Source organism: Protopterus annectens, chromosome 1.part1 (assembly GCF_019279795.1).
Source record: "Protopterus annectens isolate FY-2018-M chromosome 1.part1, PAN1.0, whole genome shotgun sequence".
Taxonomy (NCBI): Eukaryota; Metazoa; Chordata; order Ceratodontiformes; family Protopteridae; genus Protopterus; species Protopterus annectens.
The window spans coordinates 224,043,553-224,069,264 of record NC_056726.1 but is presented as its reverse complement, the minus strand read 5'-3'; the positions used below and the strand labels follow the sequence as shown (position 1 = coordinate 224,069,264).

At 42.9% G+C, this 25,712-nt stretch overlaps 1 protein-coding gene across 1 annotated transcript in view; it reads right to left on the bottom strand.

Moving 5' to 3' along the window:
- The window catches only part of LOC122814351 (discoidin, CUB and LCCL domain-containing protein 1-like), a 1,191,124-nt gene that overhangs the window by 1,051,377 nt on the left and 114,035 nt on the right, over positions 1-25,712 (bottom strand). Inside the window, exon 2 of the mRNA XM_044086940.1 lies at positions 9,347-9,559. Within this exon, the coding sequence (XP_043942875.1) occupies positions 9,347-9,559 (213 nt within the window). The remainder of the gene's footprint in view (positions 1-9,346; positions 9,560-25,712) is intronic.

Genomic DNA, 25,712 nt, shown 5'->3' with positions numbered 1-25,712 from the left:
GGATTCTCTTGACAGGAATGGGTGGAGTGGAGAGCAGTATGAAATACCCTCTGGAAATTATGCTTTGTACCCATCTGTCATTTGTGAAATCTAACCAGGCTTCTGGGTACAAAGATAAGTGATCCCTGACCGCCTCTAGAGCAGGACAGTCAGGCCACCTGTCAGGAGCGCTGATAGGGTTGGCCAGAGAAATTCTCTCTGTCACCCTGGTGTTGCGTACCCCCTCTGCTGTGAGGGTGGCATCTTCCATTATTACCCCCTCCTCTGCACCTGGAGGGGGTTTCTCCACGTGTGTCCTGAAAGGCTCCTTGGGCTTTCCGGAACCACATCTTCCCTCCCCTTTGGCCTTTGGGAAAAGGCCGAGTAGGGGTGGAAAAATGGACTCAGATGGCAGACAGAGTCTTTCCCTCCTGTTCACACCTGGTCAAAGTTTCCTTTACCTTTGACCCAAACAAGGATGAGCCGTCAAACAGGGTGTTTACAAATGAAGACTTGAAAGGCTCCGCAAAGGAACAGAGGTGCATCCAGGCATGCCTGCGAAGAGCAATCCCGGTACCTACAGCCCTACTCGAACCATCAGCCGCATATATGAGGCACATGGAAGAGTTCACAATGGAATTAAGGGTAGCAAGCTGGGCCGAAACTTTGTCAGAGACACCTGCAGCTACAGTACCCTGAAGAGAATCTCTCATGTCCTTAAGGAGATTGCTTTGCAGTCTGGTAAAATGGGTCAGACAGCTCAGTGATCGCGGAGTGAAAGTCGCTGAACTGAACATGCATTTCCCATATCTATCCATGATCCTGGACTCTCTGTTAGGAGGATGGATAGACGCAGAAGTTTCCGACAATTCCTACTTTGTGTCCACCGCCACCACCATGGCATCAACAGGAACTCCTTTAGACAGAAAGGATTTTATCGACAGGGGCAAAAATAAATTTATTAGGCCTCTGAGGGACAGGCTTCATGAACTCCGGTGACTCCCACGACCTACAAGAGACCAATTGCATAAGCTCATCGTAGGGTGGAGACACCCAGGAGGTGGAAGGTTCAGACCCGAAAGCCTCCAGAAGAACCAACTCGTCCTCAGTAGGGCTTTTGGACTGCCAATCACCCCTCTGCCTAAGTATCTCCTCAAAGGAGATATCCTCAGAGGAGGATCGAGGGGACCCTTCTGACTCCTCCAAGTTGGTGTCAGATGTCAGGGACTCCTGTGGGGAGTCCAAGTGCCTCCTCTTGCACAGTCTCTTTCTGGGTACTTACTCAGTGGGGACTTCTGGGGAAGTCTCAGAAGAGCAGGGACTGCCCAGTGGGGCTACCTGAGGCTCTGGGTCTCTACCCTTGGGATGACCAATGGTAGCAGAAGCGGACACAAGCACTTTAAGGGAAGAAGAGGCCAAACCTGGTGATGAGAAAAGTCTTTGGAGACAACACTCGCCTCATGGCTTCAAAAGCACCACGGCTCTGATGAGAAGGAGTCAACAGACCCAAAGGGACCGTGATCCCCTCCTACACCGATGCCGTGGGCTCCGAGCTCGAGGAAGGAGCCGAGCTCACCAGAGCCGAAGCCTCGAGAGGAAGAGTCGGCACCAACATGTCAGTGCGACTATCCTCCCCAGATCCGACAGTACTGGAACAGCCATCGGCTCCAAAGGTTCTACAATCATCAAGTCGGCCTCCTCCGGCTCCGAAGGACCGGTACAGCCCAGAGGAGTAGTAGTCAATTCAGGAAGTGTGCTCTTCGGTTCCGACGCCTGGGTCAAAGTCGACAACAATTTAGCTAGGCCTGGTGCCGTCAATAGCTTCTGTACCAGTCGATCCATGTCCGAATCAGAAAGGCTAACAGATGACCTGGAAGAAAGCACTGATGGTGCTGACTGGAGAAAAGTGTTGAAGAGGGAGTCTCAGAGATCGGTTCCAAGCCAGAGTACTGGCTCCGAAAAGAACAGACTGTCGGCTCTGAAGGCTGTGAAGCTGAAGTCACAGTATATTCCACTTTTTTTTTATTTAGACTCCAAAGAAGATTCTGATGATTTGCTGGCCCCATCCTGGTCAGATAAAGCTTCTACAAAGGGGTGCTTAAGGATACCTCGATCTAGGAGTTTCCTCTTCCTCTCAGCCAGCACCCTAGAAGAAAAGGAGTGGCAGATACTGCAGGACTCCTGAAGGTGCACCTCACCCAAGCAATAAACGCACTGAACATGTGCATCTGTCACAGACATTTTTTGTCCTCAGTCTGGACATTTTTTAAAGCCAGACTTCGGATGTTTCTCCCTATCTTCAGACATAATATCTTAATTAGAAAAATAACAACTATAAGAACTATCATCAACTTTGACAAACAAACACCCAGAGGCCACTCTAAAAATAATACAACAAAGGATAATATTATACCCTCCTAACTAGTCTAAACTACTGAGGCCAAGGTCAAGAAGCAAAAAGTCATGAATAACGTGGCAAAGCTATAAAAGGGAAAGGGGAACACTTCTAAAAAGTCTAAACTATATCTAGGAAATATATATATATATATATATATATATATATATATATATATATATATATAAATAAATATAAATATAAATAACACACACACACACACACACACACACACACACACACACACACACATATATAAAAAAATGAAGGAAAACTTGCAAATATGTAGAAAATCCCACAAAAAGTCTCGAGCAACGCTGGAAACCAACAGAGAGATCGGTGCCGCGGCAAACTACAGCAGAGGTAATTCCAGCAATGCATCATGGGATAAGGGGCTTGGTCTCGAGCGACTGGTAATCTTTGAGCTTTGCTAAATGGCCGTGTTGGAGCCGAGGATAGTCTCCGAACCCATCAGTGAAGATTGAACGGCGAGATTGAACAACTTCACATCACATGGTTCAGAAAGAGAGACTGTCACAAGGCACACACAAGTGTAGCCAACATGCAACTCAGGCAGACTTCCTCCTAGTAAGAAAAAGGCACTGGGGTAGAATCCATGATTGCAAAAATCATCCCCAGTGAAAGTCGGCCCGCAGCATAAACCACTAGTTGCCACAATCAGCTGCAAGCAGTGTCAGAGAAGGCTCCAAGTTCAACGGAGACCGCGCTGAAGACCTGGACGTTGACTGGAGAGAAAGTAGAACAGTTCAATGAATTATTCAGGGAGGAGGAAATCGGTGGAGTTGAACAAGAATGGCAGCGCCTAAAAATAACGTGTTGGGACTACAGAAAAGATATGTAGCCGAGCCAGGTATGGAAATAAGGTACACAAGTAAAGCTGGTGGTGGAATGCACAAGTCCAAGAAGTCATCAAAAGAAAGGAGGAGTGCAGGAAGAAGTGGAAGACAGAAAAGACTGATCAGGCTAGGAAGGACTACTGATTGGCTAACAAAGCTAAGAAAGAAGTTGCAATAGCAAAGAATAGGGCATAGGAGGCGCTCTACCAAACTTCAGAAAGTGACTCAGTAAGTGGCACAAAAACTATATCAGGTTGCCAGGCAAAGACAGAAAGATAAAGATAGTCAGACACCCTTCATAATGGATGCCAGCAGCAACCTGCTCGCCAGTCCACAAGACATCAAAGGTAGATGGAAGGAGTATTTCCAGTAGCTTCTGAATGAAGAAAACCCCACAGAAGCTGTACTGCCCATAAACAGCCAACGATCAGAGAAGAGGAGCCCACCCTAGAAGAAGTAAGAACAGCACTAAGAAAAATGAAGTTGGGGAAAGCAGCCGGCTCAGACGAGGTCACAGTAGGTATGATAAAGATGCTGGGTGAGAAGGGAGAAATGGCTCCTGAGGGTACTAATAGCAGTGTGGAGAGAGAGGTGTATCCCAGATCACTGAAAAATAAGCATACTCATGCCAGTGTCCAAGAATAAAGGGGTCATCCACAACTGTGGGCAGTACAGAGGCAAACTCCTGTCACAATGCATGAAAGTTCTGGACAGGGTGACTGATAAACGAATATGCAGAGTAGTAGAATGTAAGATGGGAGATGAGCAGTTCAAATTCAGATCAGGATGAAGCACAATTGACCCAATGTTTGCAGTGAGACAGACACTTGTGAAGAAGCTAGAAATGAGGAGAGAGTCCAACTGTGCATTCCTAGATTTGGAGAAAGCATATGATAAGGTCCCAAGAAAACTTATCTGGGCAGTACTGCGGTAGTTTGAAGTCCCAGAAACACTGGTGGAATTAGTGCAGGCTATATACAAGGACCTAATGACTCAAGTACGAACAGTGTTTGGCCTCACAGAGGGCTTCCCAATGGGAGTGGGTGTATACCAGAGTTCAGCTCTGAGCCCACTGCTGTTCACACTGGTGATGGACTACATTAGCAAACAGGTCAGAGGGGGAAGGGTCAAGAAAGTGCTGTATGCAGATGATGTGGCATTGCAGGCAGACTCTGAGCTCGAACTTCAGCAAAAGATAGGAGAATGGAATGCAAAACTGAAGGCAAATGGGATGAAATTAACAAAGCTAAGACTGTGGAAATGTCAGCAAATTGGAGAAATTAGAAGAAGTTGAGAATAGAGAAGGGAATAAAGTGGAACATGTAAACAGCTTCAATTATCTGGGAAGGGTGGTTGTGGAGAAGTCTGAATGAAGAGGTCCTAGCTAGAATCAGAGGGGCTGCAACCAACTGGCATAGAGTACCAGGTGTAGTTTATGACAGAAGAATGTCAAAGAAGCTGAAAAGTAAGGTGTACAAGACAGTGGTGCGACCAGTACTACTGTGTGGACAGAAACCTGGACAGTAAAGGCAGGACAGTTGAAGAAGCTAGAGGTGATGGAAATGAAGTGCCTGAGAAAGGTGGTAGGATGCACAGTGTGGGACAGATGAAGAAATGAGGACACAAGTGCAGAAGCCAAAGTAGCTCCAATTGCAGAAAAGATCAAAGAAAACAGATTATGGTGGTTTGGACACATGTACAAAAGCAGAAGACAATCTGGTGAGTAAAATTTGGACAGACAGGAAGAAGGTAAGAGGAAGCAAGGATGGCCAGCAAAGAGATGGATGGATTGTGTGAAAGAAAATCCTTGCCAGTCAGGCATGAGTGTGGCACTGAATCGAGAGAGTTGGCAACAGTTAACACGACACCCTGACCCCATGTAGAAAAAATGGGAAAAAGGGGGCTGATAATTTAAAGAATTACAAAACTTATTTGAAAATGAACTTGGTAGAAAGACAAAAAAGAAGGAAAATGGAAGATTAGTATTAAGACGTGAGAAATAATGTTTTAAGGATAAGTAAGAAGTAGACAGAGAGATGAAGAGGACAAGGAATGCACTTTGAACCAATAACATAGGGTACAGTGCTTGGAAACAATAGGAGAAAAGTATGCAACAAGAAATGCATCATCCAAAAGATGGGTATGTACAGAGCCCAGTATACTTTAGGTATTCTCTTGTCTTTGCCTTAAAAGTGTTGGTATTTGCAGAGTTTCTTAGAGCGAGAGGAAGGGAGTTCCAAATTTTGACCATTTTGCAGAAGACAGAGCAATAAGCAACACTGCTTTCCATGCTAAGAACTTCAAATCAGCCTGATGAGCTGCTTCAAATAGAGAAAATATTACATTTTCCCTAAGTTAAGGTCCCAATCATGAGTCACCTGCATTCTAGATGGGTACGTAAGCAGAACACCTTTCAAAAATAACTTTACATGAGAGTGCATTTGAAGAGGGGGATCCACAGGCAGACATGCTGAAACGGTTGAAAGATGAAACTTTCAAGAGTAACAAGATAAGCCAGATGACAACTTGCACAAATACTGTAGAACCAGAGAAAGGCTTGCCTTGAAAGGGTCTTGTGTGGCATCAACCAGAAAATCTTTTCCCATTTGCCAATATATCATTTCCTAATAATAGGTTTACTTGCCTCCTTTAAAAATAGTGGTCTAAAACTGTATTAAAATTATACCTTCCAGGCAGTCAGTTGAAGTTGTATTCAAAGTTCATTCTCTATCCTGAGCAAGTAAAGGACTACCTTCTTCCTGCAGCAATTACATATTACTTCTCTTCCCTCTCACTACTTACGAGTCAGTAGAATACAGAGTCAGTAATGTCTCCAATCACCATACAAGAGATTTTAAATATGTTCTCTCAACTGGCCACAGGGAAAACACCTAGATCGCACAGCATTCCATTAGAGCTTTACATTTGAGAGTTAGGGGGTGTCTTCTTACCAAACTTGCTTCACTCTGCAAAGAGAAGCGATTATGACAGTTATACCCAGACCAGGGAGGGATCTATCTGCTTTGCCCTTATACAAGCGGATTTACAATGATAAACTATTACAGTGATTCTTGCTAACAGATTAGCCAGATGTTTGCCAAAAATTACACACCCTAACCAGATAGGTTTTATTAACTCATCACATCAGAGTGACGCCTCCAGGTGCATCTGCAGTTAACTGCCACTGACGCCTCTAGGCATCAAAAATATTGCTTGTTCATATTTGCATCAATAATTCCAAAACCATGCTATGCACCAGGTTTTAAAATATTTCATCTTAAAGCTTACAAAATGGCAAACTCGACTAAATTAATATTTGGTCTTTGTGTAGTGCAGGTAAATAGACATGAACTGTTGTTTTTATGATATTAGTTTATATAGATATAATTTTCACATTTTTCTAAATATCTCAACAAACAAGTAACACAGACAGAACTCTTTAGCCTCATATGAATGCACTCCGCTAGATAAATAAAATGTTACTGACAGTATGTGTATAACTTGAGTGGTTGCTGAGATATTGTAAGATGTTTACAAACTATTACAAATGTAATAGCTACTGTGTTTACTGTGACTTATAAAATTTGGTTTAAGACCTAGAACCCAAGGAATACTACCAAACAGTGCTGAAGAGTTTACCATTTATACTTCTTTCATAACCCCTATGTTTTCAGAGATATGAACATTTACTTGAAATATGAAGACAATTTGATTCTGTCAAAAGGCTTAGGCTCTGCCCACTGGAAGCTACGGTGCAAACTTCCTGAGCTCCATTGGAGTGAATGAGTTAGAATCACCTTTGACAGCCTGTTTAAAACTTATCCTACTGGTACAGAGAGCATCTGAATCTCAACAGACCTTGCTCCTGATGATTTTGGATGCTGATAAAGCATTTAATAGTTTGGTGGGTACTTATGTTTGAGTTTGGTGGGTACTTATGTTTGAGTTGTTCATTTGAAATTGCTTACTTGTTACTTTGTTTCAGAGGCTATATCTTGGCTTTATGGCCCAAATGAAGTTAACTGCCACTCTTTCGTCTTCAATACAGATAATGAGATTTACCAGGCAAGGCTGCCCACTCTCCATATTACTGTTTGCTATATACCCTGAGCCCTTGGCTCTGTCTTAAATACAGTAGAGTTTAACTGGATATATGCTGGGAGAGGTCATTCTCATAAGCTGTTTGTAGGTAGATAACTTTCTGATATTATTAACAAACCCATTAGACCATTTACCCCTCTTATTCCAGAAATTTACCCATTTTGGCTCCCTTTTGGTCAACAGGATCAAGTCCAATAAAAAAAAATGTAGTTGGGATAAATTATACAACACCCCACAAGATATTAGATTTTCTTGTTTTAGCCAGTAGTGGCCCTATCATTTATCTAGGAGACGAAGTAAGATTTTTTTTGGATGCCACAAATACTACCCTGGAAAGGTTAAAAAGTACTGTCAAGATTAAAAACATCCTTGCACAGATCTAAGTCAAAGAATATTGGCTATTTTGTGATTTTATGTCTAATTTTACACATTTCACAAGCTTTCCCAATCCTTGCCCGCTCTTACTTTTGGGGTACATTAAGATCCTGCATTAGGGACTTTCTTTGGACAAGGGAGAAAGCCACAGTACAATGGTAGCACCTCTTTTCTCCATGCAAGGGCAGTTTGAAACTACCAGATTTGGAGACATATGCATGAGCAGTTACGCAAAGGGGTTTGGAAGGGTTTTGTGAGTGCAGCATACTGCTTTGCTGACACATTTCTACAACGATCAATCTTAGTTTTTTTTTTTTAGAAACTCTACATCCAGAGAAAGATGCAACTCTCTGCCTATTTGAAGCTCTTTTTAGCCTCGATTAACTCAGGCAAAGAGGGGTTTAAGAACACTGCAACTTTGAATCAGATGTTGGATGTCCTTCCTCCTCTCAGTCCAAGATTTTGGGAAAGATGGTCACTACCTCCCTCCAGAAAGCTGCAACTATGTTCTGGATTATATAACTGGGGGATGGTCATCCCCTGGCATATGAAGACTTTACAGTTGAATATGACCTCCCACAAGGAATGTCAAACTTTGACACTAAGCTGACTAATGAGTTAAGATTTAAGAGGCTGTGCACTACTGCAAGGGAAGACTGGCCATGGCAAATCAAATGGTAATTAGACTCTAGGGGAGAGTTCTAGCAGCAAAGTTAGTTTGGTGTAGAGGTACACATTACCCCTAGAGATAATCCCATAAAAAGATTAGACTCTTTTGGGAGTATGACCTGGCTCTTACACTATACAAAGCCATCTAGGGTAAACTTCTAATCTTCAGATATAGAACCCAAACAATTTTCCTAATGTATACTCAGCATGTTGGATATGTCCACTGGGAAATATGAAGGACTGGCCTCATATTTTTGGGGGATGTTCTTATCCAGATAATTTTAAAAAGGTACTGCAGAGCATTTCTGACATCCGGCCTAACAAAACAGTGGTTACCAAGTTGAACATACTTCTTGGCAATCTGTTTTTCCACTGGGATCACCCCAATTTAGACTGTTAAACTAGGTTATCACAACTACAAAATGTATTACTAGAAAATGGGAATCTGCTCTCCCACCCTCATTCAGAGATTTGAATGCTGTTGAATATGGAATTTTCAAAGCCAGCCTTATCTAAGGAAAAAAAGCTGAACAGAAATGTTTTTTTATGGGCAACATTCACCACAGACTACCATGACTTATTTAAGAATACATAGACTCATTTTAACATTGCTCTCGCTGAACCCCCCCCCCCCCCAACCACCACCAATGTCTGGCCTTTTTTAGCATGGTTGAATGCTGTTTTTGTTAATCATGTTTTTCATTTGGCAGCAAATCACATTTTGTGTGTGTATGTATGAGTGCGCGCGCACACACACTTTATGCAGTCATTTACTAGCAAGCTCAAATTCATAAATCTCCAATGCTAAGAGTTTTGGACGTAATGAAGCAGTGTGACACAATAAACCATTTCAAAAGTCTAAAAGCTGCAATTTGCTATTTAAAATAGAAAAGATAAATTGCATTTAGTAATTTAAAACAAGCAGCATAAAAAATTAATCTTTCCAAAAAAAAAATTTAAAGTCACTTACTTTCCTCTGAAGAAACTGTCACAATTTTAAGGTAGTCCAGCTCACAACTTTGTGTTTCAATATCTAGATCACTAAATTTTAAAAGGATGGCCTTCCCTTGAGCCACCCGTATTTTCCATGTACAGGACGTATTATTTGGGTATGGCCCTGGATAGTTATTAGATGATAATGTGCCACTTTCTCGACTCATAACTGTATGTCCACAGCCATCCACTGGGGGGGAAAAAAACATGTACATTTTTGTAATGAATCTAATTTCACCACAGATGTGAATGCTGAAGTACATAAATGGCTATCACAACTTAACAATTAAGAAGCTCATTCTTTTTCCCTGTTGCCTGCCAACCATCATCTACCTCAAGATCGACTGACCTATTTGTTCCCTCATGGGGTAACAGGCAATCACTGAAGGCCACTGTTGAAGCAGCCATCAAGTTTTACCTTATTTAACCCTACCCCCTTACCACAGATACCCTGCATACACAAATACACTGTAGTCTGCTAGGCTTTCCTCTGTGGGAATGCACATACCCGCATACACCATAGGGGCAAGTTTTACGCAATACAATCTTATTTGCATATCAGAAATAGTACCTTCTGCACACTGAAAACACAAAATGAGGGACATTGCAATTTCTTATCTTATTACTTATCACAAGACCTTAATGTTTTGTGAAACAAGGCAAATAACTTCAGATTTCTGAAAAGTCTTCGGGAATGTAGCACATAATCAAAGGATGCATAACTGAATCTATATGTGCTTCACACAACAGTTCGAGTAGATAATTTATCCAGGCAGGAGAAAACTCTATCTTTACTAATTAAGCTTTTAAAAAATTCATACAACAATTTAAAATTTTATGCTGAAAGAAAAGCAATGTTCAAGACACCATAGTCTGAAAATTTGAATCCCTACATGCTGATGGTTTAATGTCCTCCAAGAGACTCTTCGAGCAGAGGTTATAGCTACCAAAAAGACAGTTTTCCAGGTTAAACATTTTAGTTCACATTTTGTTGATGGTTCTAAGAGAAGATTGTGTCAAAGCTTGTAAAATTAAATTCAAATCTCATGGCTGAAGTGGATCTTTAAATGGTGGTCTCAGAATAAGGGTACCCCTTATAAAGGCCTTACAAAGTTTTGAAGAAGCTAAGGTGGAATTGTTAACTCCTAAATGAAAATTAGAAATGGCAGCTAGTTGTAATAGTTGAGGAACTAGCTCCCTCATTAAAAACTGTAGCCAAAAACTCAAACTATGTATTGGTGCTGAAAAAGTGTCAATGTCTTTTTCTTGTGCCCAAAAAACAATTATTTTGCATTTACTTCTGTAAATCTTCCTACTGAAAGCTTTATGGGAAGATAAAAGAATGTGACTGATGGAGAAACCGTGTAGTGAGCTTTAGGCCTAAAATGTCTGCATGAATCATGTCTATTTGGTGAGACAGATGATCTGGAACTGGACCCAGAATCCATGCAGGGTGAACTAGATGAGGCCATATAAAGAGGAACCAAATCTGATGAGGTCAATAAGGAGTAATGAGGATGACTTTGCACTTCAAATGCGATGCTTTCTGGAGAAAGTTGGGAATAAAGGGGTTGGATGACAAGCATAGAGGAGATGAAGGGCCAATCATGGAGGAGAGCATCTCTCGGCGATTCCACTGGTGGGAGCATCAGGGCAAAGAGAACCTGCTGCACATTTTGTTGAGGGAAGATGCAAACAGGTCGCAAAAAGGACAACCCCACTGTTGGAATATCTTTTTGGCAGCTCATGTTGAAAGACCACTCATGAGGTAATAAAATGGACCTGCTCAACTTTGCAACCAGAAATTGACTGGATGAGATGGCCCACTGCCACACTCTCAAAGCTTCTCAACATAAGGGGTAAGATACGTTTCCTCCTCGTTTGTTGATGTACCATACCACTGACATACTGGTCTGTATAAATCGCAACAGAAGTGAATGGAGAAAGTCTTGAAAAGCCTGCAATGCTAGGAGTACTGCTCTCAATTCCAGGACATTTATATGCATGTTGGCCTCTTAGGGGGACAAAGTGCCTTAGACAGTCTTTACCAAAAAGTGCCCCTCACTCCCAATTTGGGAAGCATCTGTGGTCACTACAGCTTTGGGCTGAGGAAGAATGAAGGGAAAGCCTTGTAATAACAGATCTGATCGAATCCACCACAGACGGGACTTTTTGCATGCCTGAGTTATTCCCATCTGGGTGGACATAGCATTTCAGTGGTGCATTCTTCACCAACCTAAGGTCCACAAAAGAATTCTCACATGGCATCTTGCTAGTGGATCTACACCTATCTCAGCAGAAACTGACCCCAAGGCTTGCTGGATCAATCAAGCTGATGGAGAGAAATTCCGAATTATCTTTTTGACTTGAAATCGAATAGTTTGTACCCTTAGTAAGGGAAGGGAGGCTGTCACTGGTACTGTATTGAACAAGACCCTTATAAACTCTATTGTCTGATATTTGTTGTGATTGACGGCAATTCCTAGAAGAGAACAAATTTGGAATACACAGTCGCATGCTTTTATCAGAAGATGCCTGGTCGGAGCAGTTATAAATCAGTTGTCCAAGTACAGAAGGACCCAGAATCTTTGCAGTCTCAAATGAGCTACTACTACTGCCATCCATTTGGTGAACACCCTGAGGGCTGTGGTGAGGCCAAAGGGCAGCACTCTAAATTGGTAATGACTGGCTCCTAGGCGGAAGCGCAGGTACCTCCTGGATTACCTGTTCATTTTTATGTGATAGTATGCATCCTGAAGATCTACTCAGCACATCTAGTCATCCTTGTCCAGGAAGGCAAAATGGACTGAACTGACACCATCCGGAACTTTGTATACTGAACCAATTTGTTCAGACTGCTGAAATCCAAAAATTGTTCTCCAGTTTCCTGTTTTCTGCACTAAAAATAATCCCGAGTAAGCTCTGGACTCTATATGGTCTGGGGGGACCTCTGGATGAATTTTTCTAACAGCTTTATTTCCAAAGCTGTTGCTTTCCTCTGACTGGGTAGAACACTGGGGATTGTGTTTGCTGTTGAAGGAGGGGGTAGGGAAAAGGGAATAATATAACCTCTGGAAAGAATTCTCTGTACCCATGTATCTTTTGTAATGTCCGGCTGCCTCCAGAGATGGACAAATCGGATCTCTTTTCAGGAGCACTGGTAGTGTCTGTCAAAGAAGGAAACTCTGGACCCCTAGTTCTGCAGGCCTCCTCTGCCCAGTGGGCAGTGTCCTCCATTAAGAGCTCCCCCGGCTGCCTATGGGGAAACTATCCCCACATGGATTATGGAAAGGACCTTGAGCCACATTTTTCGACCACTTCGTTGATTCCTTAGAAGGTTCTTTGGGTCTTACCATTTTGCTCACACCTGAAGAGTGCATCTAACTTTAGGGCCAAAGAACTTTCATCAAAGCATGCATTAACGAAGGAAAACTTGAAGGGCTCAGTGAAATCCCACAGGTGCATCCAGAAATGTCTCCTAATGGATAAAAGTGAACCCGCCGCACTTCAGGTACCTTCAGCTGCATGTGAAATGAGCCTCCTAGACAAATTCGTGACAGACTGTAGGGCAGCCAACTGTAAAGCAAGAGTGCTCTGTGCCTCAGAAGTTCAAGTCCCAGAAAGGCACTTGAAAAGTTCTTTAATCAAGTTCCTCTGAAGGCTGGTGAAATGTGCCAAATAATTCAGCGACCCGAGTGCAAAGATCACTGAAGCATATACATGATTCCAAACTCTGTCCAATGCCCTGGACTCCCCCCGTTAGTGGGTCTGTTCCACAAGTTTTTTCTTTGTGGCCACTACTACAAAACACAACATCGACTGGCTTGTCTTTGGTCCAAAACTCTCTTCCTTTTGCTGGTGCCAGGCTCCTGTCTGGTCACTTTGGGATTGTCTCAACAGCATCAGGTTCCTTCCACACCCACCTAGAGATCAAATCAATGAGCTCATCAGTGGGCAGTCTCACCCAGGAGGTAGCTGGACAAGACCCAAAGGCTTCCAGGAATACAGATTCCTCTTGGGAAGGGTTATCAGTAGACCAATCACCCTTTTGCTTGAGGATCTCCAGGATGTCTAAAAAGGAGACATCATCAGATGGTGATCTTGGAGACCCTTCCCTCCTTATCAAAATTGGTATTTTCTGTGAATGACACTTGGAGAGTTTAAGTGCCTCCTCTTGCATCTTCTCTTCCTAGGGACTTAGTCAGTAGGATGTTCCGGAAAAGTATCTAAAGACACAAGTATACTCTGCTGGGCAGCCTGGAGACTTTGGGCTGGCTGTCTGTGTGGAGAAGAGTGTTGAGGCTCAAGGCACAAAGACATATGGGATCTAGAAGAAAGATCTGAAGAGGGGGGGGGGGGGTAGGATGCAGCTGTTGATCTTCCAGAAGCAGAGAATACTCCCTCCACAACCACAAAGGCAGAGTGCTCCAGGAAGAAGGATGTTGATGGAGCAGAGAAGATGTGCTTCTGGACAGTAGGCTCCCTCTGACCCAAAGGCACCCACTCAAAGCAGAGATCAGAGCTCAGCTGTCCAATGCAGAGACTCTGAGGGGCAAAGACTGCTCAGATACCTTCAGAGTTGACTAACACCTTGGATCAAGCAATGACGCTATGGCTCAGTGTGTCATTCCGCTCAGGCACACTCAGAGCTAGTGCACTCAGAGAATGTATCGGAGCAGAAGATACAACAACCTTTGGATCTGATACATCTGGTTACGGAAGACTATGATCTGAGGACTCCTAAACCAAAGCTCAGAACAGAGAAGGAGCCAAGGTGGGTGGAGTAGCACTAGTAAAGGTCGCTGCACCCGAAGGGGTAGGAGCCAAGAGAAATTCCATCTGAATCTGTGTCGACAGAAAAGTACAGTTGTGTACACTTACCATAAATGTAGATGTTAGAGTGTATTCACTGTTGCAGTCATTACATTTGGGTAATCTGCTGGCAGGTTACCCTCAGTCGGCCTGAATAACAAAGTCTTGGGTCCTGCATCGGTTGCCGTCTTCTCTTCCATGACGACAGGTCGTCTGGGGTAAAACATGCAGCCGACGCCATTTTAATCAGTTTTTCTTGCCCCAGATATCAGGTGCCCCCACCCCCCCAAATAGGGAGCAAAAATATATATAAATAAACTGTAAATATATAAATGCACCTTAGAAACATAAAATTTACCTTCAACTTAAAGCAAATACACAACAAAGGCTTTTGAGTATAGTGAAGGAAAGAAAAGGTATAGAATGGGGGATGGCGGGTGGGTAACCCGGACTGCAACAGTGAATACACTTGAACATCTACATTTATGGTAAGTGTACACAAAGTACAGTTTTGTACCTACCATAAATGTAGATGTTAGAGTGCTAATATAGTTGCAGTCATAACAGATGGGTTATCCTGCCGTCAGGCGGGTCCTCGGTCGGCCGAATTCCAAAGTCTAGGTCTGGCGTCGGTTGTCGTCGCTTCTTCCCTGACGTCAGTGCGGCAGGGGTATAAAAGAACCAGCCGACGCCATTTTCTTCAGTTTTTCTTGCCCCAGATGTCAGGTGCCCCCAGAAGGAAGGCAAAACATAAACTTATGTTATAATGCAATGCAATATAATCAAAAAACAGTAGTGTGTCAGCAAATACACCATAAAAGAATACCCCAATCAGGTTATATGAGGAGGTGTTTGTCATTAGGCCTGTCCCAAGTGGGGATGGAGGGAGGGAAACCTGGACTGCAGCTGTATTAGCACTCGAACATCTACATTTATGGCAGGTACAAAACTGTACTATGTTCATCGTGCATACAGCTGCAGTCATAACAGATGGGTTAAATCCCAAAGCTAAAAAGGGGTGGCAGGCACTAAGTGGAACTAGGAGGAACAAGGATGCCCTGTAAGACTGCTGTGGCAAAGCCCGCTCTAGATTTAGAGTATAGTGGAAGGTGATAGTGTTTGGAGAAAGTGTGCACAGAACTCCAAGTAGCTGCGTCCAAAATATCCTTGGTAGGAACCCCCCTGAGGAAAGCTGCAGAGGTAGCTGTGGCCCTTGTGGAGTGAGATCTGATGCTTGTAGGTACAGTTTTTCCATGAAATGAGTAACAAAAGCGTATGCAGTGGGCTATACATTTTGAGATTGTCTGTTTGGAAATAGCCTTTCCTTGAGCACCTGTAGCATAGGACACAGAGTTGCTCTGATTTTCTGAATGGCTTTGTTCTGTCCAAATAATAACAAAGTTGTCTGTGAATGTCCAAGGAATGTAGTAGTCTTTCCCCTTTGTTTTGTGGGTTAGGATAAAAGGTAGATAAGTGGATAGTCTGATTCAAGGCTACACTGGATACTACCTTTGGCATAAAGGAAGGGTTGGTTCGCAAGGAAACTCTGTCCTGATGGAAAATGATGAAAGGTTGCGCAGCCATGAGGGCTTGTAGTTCCGAAACCCTGCGTGCTGAGGTGATAGCCAGAAGGAAGGCTGTTTTCCATGACAAATATTGCAGTTCTGTTGAAGCAGCTGGCTCAAATGGAGGCAGGGTCAGTTTTTCTAAAATGAAGTTGAGGTCCCAAGCAGGTACTGGTGGTTTCCTTGGGGGTTTTATATTATTAGCCCCTCTGAGGAACTGTCTTAAGAGAGGATGAGAGAATAAAGGAGAATCAGTGTTGTAGTGTGCAGAAATGGCTGAAGCATGGATCTTGATGGAGTAGAAGGAAAGTCCACTGTTTAACATCTCAGCTAGGTACTGTAATATTTGAGGTAAATGTAGTACCCAAGGATTCTGGCCCTTTTTCTGATTCCAGGCACAAAACCGTTTCCATTTGGCGGAGTAGGCTTTTCTAGTAGAAGGTCTTCTGGCCTCCAAGATGATATCCTGCACCTCCTGGGAGAGGAGAGTCTGTTGGGAAATCAAGGAATCCTCCATGCGGCTAGATTGAGGGTTTTCAGTTGACTGTGAAGAGTTTTGAAACTGCTGGGTCAACAGAAGAGGCACTAGAGGCAGGATCCATGGTGGGGAATGCGTCAGGCTCTTCAGGAGTGGATACCAGTGTTGTCTTGGCCAGTCTGGAGCAATGAGAAACATCTTTGGCCTCTCTGCTCTGGCTTTTAATAGAACTTTGGGCAGCAGAGGAAGAGGTGGAAAGGCATAGACTGTCAATGTTGTCCAATTGAAGGAAAGTGCGTCCACTTTCCAGGCCTGTGGATGATAGGTCCTTGAGCAAAATTTTTTCAGTTGGTAATTTTTGTGGGTAGCAAAGAGATCTATGTCTGGCCGTCCCCATGCCTGAATTATCTTTGCGAAAACTTGAGGATGCAACTTCCATTCGTGAGGATCTGTCATATTTCTGCTTAGGTTGTCTGCCAGCATGTTTTCCTTCACTGGCAGGAATTGTGCTTGAAGTTGGATTTGCAATTCCAGAGCAGTGTTCCAAAGGGACATGGCTAGTCTGCACAGGGGGTATGAATGAGTTCCTCCCTGTTTGTTTATGTACCACATCACTGTGGTGTTGTCTGTCCTTATCAATAGCTGGCCTGGATGCAGTAGGTCTTTGAAGGCCATAATAGCATTTTGTACTGCTAGCATTTCCTTTTGATTGATGTGTAGGTGCTTTTCCTTTTGGGACCATTTGCCCTGAATGCACTGATCTGACATGTGCACCCCCCAAGCGTAGTCCGAGGCGTCTGTTGTGATGATTTGATTTGCTTGAGGCATGCAGAAGGGGAGACCTGTGTTTCTTTGGCATGCTTGAGCCCACCACAGAAATTCCTTTTGAAGACATGGAATGAGTGGTATAATGGTTTCCAAACTGTGGCTGTGTTGAGACCATAAGTTTTTTTAGGTACCATTGAAGTTTCCTCATATGTAGCTTTGCACATGGGATCAGCAGGATGCAAGATGCCATGAATCCCAGAGCCTGCAGGATTTTCCTTGCAGTCAGCCTGGTGAAGGTTGCCACTTTTCTGAAGTATTGAGATAGTTGCCCTTGCTTCTCTGGCGTGAGGTAGGCCATCTGGGTGTTTGTATTCAAGCTGGCACCCAGGAAAATTATTGTTTGAAAGAGTATTAGTTTTGATTTCTTTTTGTTGAATGTGTATCCCAGAAAGTTCAACAACTTTATTACAAACGCCAGGTGTTTCAGAAGTATGTGCTTGCTGTCCGCTTGGATCAGGCAGTCGTCCAGATATGGGTATATGTGTATCCCTTGAAGTCTGCAGAAGGCAATTACTGATGCCAGGCATTTCGTGAACACTCTGGGCGCAGTAGATAAGCCAAAGGGCAATGCAGAGAATTGATAATGGGTTGAACCTGCAAGAAATCTGAGGTATCTTCTGCAATCTTGTCTGATAGGGACATGCAGGTATGCCTCCTTGAGGTCCAATGTTACCAGCCAAGACTCCTTGCCCAGCATGGGAAGAAGCTGCTGTAATGTGCGCATCTTAAACTTTGGTACGAGTAAATATGTGTTTAGGATGGATAGGTCCAGAATAGGTCTCCAATCTTTGTCCTTCCTTGGTACCAGGAATAGTCTGGAATATAAACCTTGACCCTGTTCTTTTACAGGTACCTCTTGAATAGCTTTCATGTCCATGAGAGCTGAAATTTGTTTTTATGCCTCTGCCCTTTTGATTTTGTGGCAGGTTTGGCATGCCTCTCATTTTTGGAAGGGTGTGAAAGTGGAATCTGTAGCCTCTGTCTATAATGTCCAAAATCCATTTGTCTTTTGTCACAATATGCCAATTTTTTGAAAATAAAGCCAGTTTTCTGCCTAAAGGTGCTGCCATTAAAGCTTTGCTTGGCATGCAGAGGGGAAAGTCATTGTGTCTGCTTTCTGAATGACTGTGACCCATCTTCTCCACCTCTTGGTGTAGGTGCTTGCCATTGTCTGGCTCTAAATGATCCTTGAGATTGCCCTCTACCCTTCGGGTGCCTGTATCTACCTCTTTGAGGTCTGTCCGTGGCTGGAAAGGACCATTTTTTTGAAGGCCAGTTTCTGCTGAAATGTGGAGGTTGTACCTGTAAGAAATCTTTCACTGTTTGCATTGATCTTGCCTTTTCCTCCATTTTCTTTAGTACCTCCTCAGCTTTAACACCAAACTATACATCTTTTTGAAGAGGTGCATCTAGTAATTTAGCTTTGACATGATCTGGTAAGGTTTGCTCTTTGAGCCAAGCATGTCTACGCATGACAGACCCTGTAACAGCAGCTCTACATGAGGCCTCTAAAGCATCAAAACCACATTGCGAGGTATGTTTACCCACTTGCTCTGCACTATGCAACAAATCCTGCAACTCCTTTACATCTGGTCGCTCAGGTTGTGTCATTTTGCTTTTCAACTGAGATAAAAAAACTGTTGATACTTTAACATATGGAACTGACAGTTTAATGCCCTCATGGTTAAAGTGGCCGAGGTGTATACCTTTTTCCCCCACCTTTCTAAAGCTCTGGAATCTCTCTCTGAAGGTAATGGGTTTTTGGCAGTAGAGGCCTTCATTCCCTTGGGACCCTGTGAAATAGTTTCTGGGTCAGCAGCATGGCTTTTGTACAGGAATTGGTGTGAATCAGGAACCCGGTAATACCTGTCAGGTTTAACAGGAGCTGGAGGTAAAGAATCTGGGTTGAGGCTGGCTTCTGTATACACATCATCTAATATATCCAAGACAGGAGGGATAGCCAGAGGCCTGTGCAGAGGAAGCAAGAGAAAATCACTGAGCCTTTTCTTGGAATCTGAGTAATCTTGACCTTCCCAGTGAAAGTGTTACCTCAAAGTATGTAAGGTTTCCCCAAAAGAATAGTCCTCGGGGGGGGGGGGGACTGAGGGAATGGACTCCTCAGCATCAGAATCTTCAAAAGGGGAATATGAATATTCCTGCTCCTCAGAATGTTCTGAGGTAATAGAGGCTTGGTCTGAGGAAGGGTAGTCTTCCTCCAATCTGGGCCTTTTGTCCGAGGGGGGTTGAGAACCCCTGATAAAAGAGTGATCAAATCCTCAGCCATTTTGAGCATCTGTGTTTTTAGGCATGGGGCCTTGAGAGGGGCTCTGTGGAGCTTGTCCTTTAGTTTTCATGGCTGCTTTAGATTTTGTGAAAGCCTTAATGGAAAAAGAGGAAGGCCTGAAGACACCTTGAGAGGTGGCAGGCCTGTCTAAACTCGGAGTTTCCCCACCAACAGTGGCGTCGGTATCTGTAGTCAGAGTGGGAGCCGAGGAGCCTGCGACCTCGGGCACAGAAGACACCGCTAAAGAAGCATCATCGGTACTCAGGGGCTGCATAGGCGCCTCACTGAGAACCGGAGCACCTGTAGCCGGCTTTAGCGTGGTGTCGGTAGAAGTCGCGAACCTCGTATGTTGGTCCTTATCTTTGCGTCCTTTACTCAAAACTGGAGTCGGAGTATCCGACGACATAATGTAATTAAACTTTTTACCAAAATAGTATTGGGCGAACTCCGCCCGACGCTTAATAGTGCGTTTGTTGAATCTAGAACAAAAATGACAGGCCGAGACGTCGTGGTCTGGGCCTAAGCAAGGAATGCAGAAGGAATGGAAATCCTTCTGCGGTATTTGCTTCCCACATGAAATGCAATTATTAACTTTGTCTGACATCGGTCTGAGGCAAGAAAAGTTTCCCCAACGGGGTACTTAGCTTTCAAGAGGACTTCGGCTGAAATATTTTTCGTAAATCTCAGGAGCTGGCCGACCGGCACTTGTGAACTGCTTCTGCTTCGGGCACCGCGTGGCAAGAAAGACTGAAGAAAATGGCGTCAGGGAAGAAGCGACGACAACCGACGCCGGACCTGGACTTTGGAATTCGGCCGACCGAGGACCCGCCTGACGGCAGGATAACCCATCTGTTATGACTGCAGCTGTATGCACGATGAACACCTGTACTATGCCCTTTGTGTTTCACTGCTGCAGTCATGCAGTCATTACATTTGGGTAGAATCCCAAAGCTATGGATGGCAGGATGGAACTAAACAGCATTAGGAGCAGCTATAAAGCCCTGCAGGACTGCAATGGCAAAGCTTGCCCTGGATTTAGAGATGAGGTAAATAATGCTTTCTGAATGTATGAACAGAGCTCCAAGTAGCAGCTTCTAGAATGTCTTTGGTTGGGACCCCTCTGAGAAAAGCTGCTGAAGTAGAGGCAGCCCTGGTGGAATGGGATTTGATCCCCTTAGGCACAGGTTTACCGTGGTGCAAATAGCAAAAACAAATCCATTTAGAAATAGTCTGCTTTGATATAGCCTTCCCCTCTGATCCTGCAGCAAATGTTACCAGTAGTTGCTCAGACTTTCTTAGAGATTTTGTCCTGTTTAAGTAGAAACTTAGTTGTCTGTGTACATTCAATGAATGCAGAATCCGCTCTCCCTTGTTCTGCGGATTTCCCTTAAAGTATACAAAGTCTCTCCAAAAGAGTAATCCTCAGGAGGAGATGCAGATAGGATGTATTCCTCTGCATCAGAATCCTCATAGGGTGGAATAGAAAATTCCTGATCAGAAGAAATGGAAACCTGATCTGAAGATTCATAATCAGTGCTTTGCCTAGGCCTCTTAGCAGAGGGGGGGGGGGGGGGGTGACCCCTGATCAAGGCAGTTAAACCCTCAGCCATTTTGATCATCTGTTTTTTAGGCATAGGAGCCTGAGCACGTGGCTCATGCGTTGGTTTTTTAGACACAGAAGTTGTTTTTGACCTTGGTTTTGTTGCTGACGTTGGTTTAATGTAAAAATGTTGAGGCCTGAAAACACCCTCAGAAAGTGGTCAGGTTAGATCCGAACCTAAATGATGCGGAATGAATGAAAACTGACAGCATCAGCTATACTACTTTCTAACTCAGGGAAGTCCCTGGACTATTCTCCTTTCCTGGGGAAAGCATCCCAGCAGAATAGCATCCACAGGAAGGAACCACTCCAGCACAGCTAGTCAGCATTAATGTAAAAGTTCTCTTTCTTGACATGTAAGAGGAAGTTCTCATACTATATGCACGACCAAGGTTCTTCAAAAGAACTGAAAGGGAAAGGGCTCAGGTTGTTTACAGGAGATAAATGTATTGGTCTCTCTCATTAAATTTCAAGTCTACACAATATCAAGAAGTGGCAGCCGATTACAAACTGGTAGGGGCAATAGGAGTTCTCTGCACTTCTAGTGATTTTATGGAAACTACACAAATCAGGAGTAGTGGTACTGATACACGGCTGATTTGGGAAGGATCTGTTAACAAGGAGGAGTGGATGATAGGAAACAAATGTGCCCAACTCGGATGACAAAAGCTTCTTTGCAGATTTTCTGAAAATACAAGACTTGTGGAACCCCTCCAAATTTAGTAAGTTAGTGGGCGAGTTTAAAGAACAAAAAGATTATATCAGGAAAAAAATGCTAGGTGATGCTGAAGTCCTGGATATCAGTGAAGGGTGTGTAGACTTGTGGCGGGACTCAACCAGAAGAGTGTCCCAATCTTCTCAATAAATCTCAATAAATCTCACCCAAAGTACAGCAAAATAGACTGGTCTTTTCTGAAAAAAAATCATAAATTTCATGGCTAGTGCTGTAATCTAGTCTCAGATCATGCACCCATTACACTGTTGATCAATATGGATATATAAAAGGCAAAAGGTGAGGAGTTATGGGTGGTCACATTTCAAACGAGACTCTAAAAAAGACAAAGAAAAGTCTAGGCCAATAATCTCTGATGTAATACACAAGAATAATCCCTGGCCCTGTAATGAATAGGACATGGTAGAAAGGCTGTAAGCGACTATGGGGGGGGGGGGGGGGGCATCATGTGTTTAGATGGAATCATACAAAAATATGAGAGAGATATTCTATTACAGAAAAATTCAGTAATTGACAAATATACAAAGATAACTGGTCATAGAAGGCAGTTTCTAAATGGCTGACTCATGTTTTGGGACCTAGAAATAGTGTTTGATAGAAATATCAATTTACTCAAGCTAACAGAAGTGGAGGCCGAGCTCCAGTGCAAAGGATAGTTTTCATGGCTGAAGAGATAGGGGGCCCCACAGATGTATAGCTTGGTTCTTGAAAAACTGTGCGGACCAACTCTCTGTATCAATAATAAATCAGACGAGGAAATCATGATCACAAAGGAAAATAGCATGTGAGAGAGAGAGAGAGAGAGAGAGAGAGAGACTTTCCTACACTTCTACAACTCTCTATATAGTTCTGTATCTTTAAAACTTACTCCAGATTAGGATTTCTCAAGACCACAGTCATGTCCACTCAGTTATAATGAACAATTTATGTTAGATTACCTTTTTACCCTCAAAGATGTGACTCCTGCATTGGGGCAAAAATCAACACCAAAAAAACCCCAGGGATAGAGGACTTCAATGCAATTTTGTAAGGGGAGGGAGGAGAACAGTTGGGACAAATTCCTAGCTACTGTGTTTAAATCCAAAGATTTATCTCACAGTATGCTTTGGGCCAAAACCAAGCAATGATTACAGTCATCTCAAAGTAAAAAAAGGAAGGAATACACGATGTAGGGTCTTCCGTTCCAAGTTAATGAGGAAGATGAGCAAGAAGGTCTTCACAAGGACATGAACTGTAAGACTGGAAAATATACTCTCAATATTAATCTTTATAAGTCAGCATAGCTTTGTAAAAGAAGAGAGAGTGTGGACAATTAGTGGGAATTACTTGCTTACACAAACACAAGGGCCAAGAGTCAAAAGCAGGAGTTGTCCTCTGACATCAAGATATTTGTTTGACACAGTTCATTGAGAGTTCCTTTTTTAAGGTACTCATGCAGAGTGTGGGGAGCAGGCATCTTAAACTGGATTAAAAAAAAATGCCCAGAGGAACAGTAGGATGGAGCACAAGACAGGGTCATCCTCTCTCTCTCTAGGTCTTTTCCTGCTAGTTATGGAGGAATTGGCTTTTCAGGAGAAATCAACATTAAAAACCCAATCCTCACTGGATGGGTCTGCAAATACCTTCCTTATGTTTGCACAGAACTGTGCACTAACGAATACAAACTTATCAGGGAGTCTGGGAAAGGTATTGGACATCTTTCAGTGCTTTGGGAAGGCAGCATGATGTGAATGCAATTTCGCCACATCATTTCTAATAAAGTTCAATCTAGACAACCATTCCATTCCAGTATTCCATGAGGCTACATATCTTGGGCTGAGATTAGGGGCAATTTTTTACAAAACAATAGAGCTCAGCATAAACAAGTTGGTGGTTAAAGTACAGAACCTCCTGCCCAAATTGGACAATTTTCAGACCATTACTGGTTAGGCCAGAGCAACTCAAGTAGTGATCCTCCCACACATACAATACCCATTAGGATCATACTGATCCGATGTGCTCACCCAGTATTGCTTTGGTTATAGGAAAGGGCTGATAACAGTATGTTAGGTGGTTAAGGAATAATTTCAGAGTGAATAGCCCACATATCCAAGTTTTTTTTTTTTTGGGGGGGGGGGGTACCTGGGGTTCCACACACAAGCTATCCGCTAGACTTCCAACTTTACTACCTCATTTGGTTTACAGATGGCATTACTGGGATGGATGTAAACGATGAATATCCCCTCACAGCTTAGTAGCAGTTTACCACAACCGTGGATAAAAAGTATTTATGGGGAGAACCTGAAAGTGAGTGGCTTAGCATGGGACAGAGGACCCACTTATATAATCTGGCAACATCATGAAATAGCATGGTGAGGACAGTCTCAATAATAAAAAAAAAAAAAAAATCACACAGTTAAGGCCAATGGGATTTATGCAAAGATCCTGCTCTTAACTCCTGCACCCATTCAAATCAGTGAGGAATTTGGCTGATCTCTGATCTTCAGGAAACAGGAGTGGTTTACATATGGGTAGATTAGGCATGTTTAGTATCAAACATTTTTTTCTCCTTGAAAAAGGCAAAACCACTCTTTCTTGGAAAGTATATCAAACATGATAGAACGAGGTTGGAGGAGGCGTTAAAACATAATCAGAAGACAAAAGAGGTAAGAGAATATTAAGTTATCAAAAGGACAATGGGTCCAGGTATAGAAAGCTACAGATAAGGTCAAGTGGTGGCCAAAACATGACCATCAACAACTAAAGGTCATATCCAGGTGGTACCCTACACCCTTGTATGCAAAAGGCTGGAGTTGGCACAGGACAACAGCTGTTGGAGGTGTGACCAAGACAGTGCCGATAATACTCACATGTTCAGTGATTGACATAAAAAGCTGAGATACACTTGTACTAGTACACCACTAAGCTATATGATATCTTTGATATAACTGTCATTAGGATGGAAATTTTGGGTATTGGGCATCCCTCCCAAGACTAGATTGAACTTTTTGTGATTGACCCAATGTAGTTAGACTTCTGTTATGATTAACTTGTTCTACTTGTTTATGAAAATTCAAATAAAATTTATGATAAAAAGATTACCCACTCTGAATATGACACGCCAATACGATTACATTCAAGAAAAAGCTGAACCGAAATTAAAGTTACGGTTACTCATAATACATTCTCTGTGGGAAGAGACCATTATGAACCAACAGGAATGATTCTCTGGGTATCCGTACTGCTTAACGTGTTTTCCAGGCACAGCTCATCTGAACAATCCTGTCTTGGTTTATAATTGACTGCGCAGTTATATAATTGACTGCGCAGTTGCCTGTTAGACTAGTTTTACTTGAATTTACAGTTTTATTTGCATTTATATACATTTTTTAACCACATTTTTCACATTTTATAGGAAGAAAGGGATAGCTTGTAGTTGCAGAAAGTTGTACTTTGATTTACATTTTGTTGCTTTACCCTTAACTTTCACGGTTTGTTATTAGATAGGATTAGGTTTTAGACAGGCTAACTCTAGCTATCCCCAAGGGGCCCAGTCAGCATTAAAGTCACACAGACTGCAGAGAGTACAATCCGGAGGTTATCTAAGCAATTCTGTCTTGGTTTGTGAATTATTGATCTTTACTGTTAAAGAGGTGCATCTGTGAGTGATAGTGAGTAAAGAATTACAGCTTGTGTGTGACTTTCGCAACTTCTACGGTCAGCGCAACAACTTTACTGTACTTAATTTAAATATTTACATATTGTTTGTGCAAAGTCGATTTGAATTCTGTGGGCAACTGATTTTGATTATTCTTTTAAAATTCCTTACTCATCTGTAGCTGAATACAGACTCCTTAAATGACTATGCCATTAATGATTTGCAAAGCACAAGTATTTTGTACAGCGTACTAAATGCTATGTATATTTAAAGGCAACACCTGATGACACTGGTGAAGTGTGTTCATCTCAAAAGTTGGACGATCCGTTTACCATTATTGACAGTAAATCTAAACTTACTGATGACGATTGCACTTGTGCAAATGGCATACCCTGGAGAACCGTTA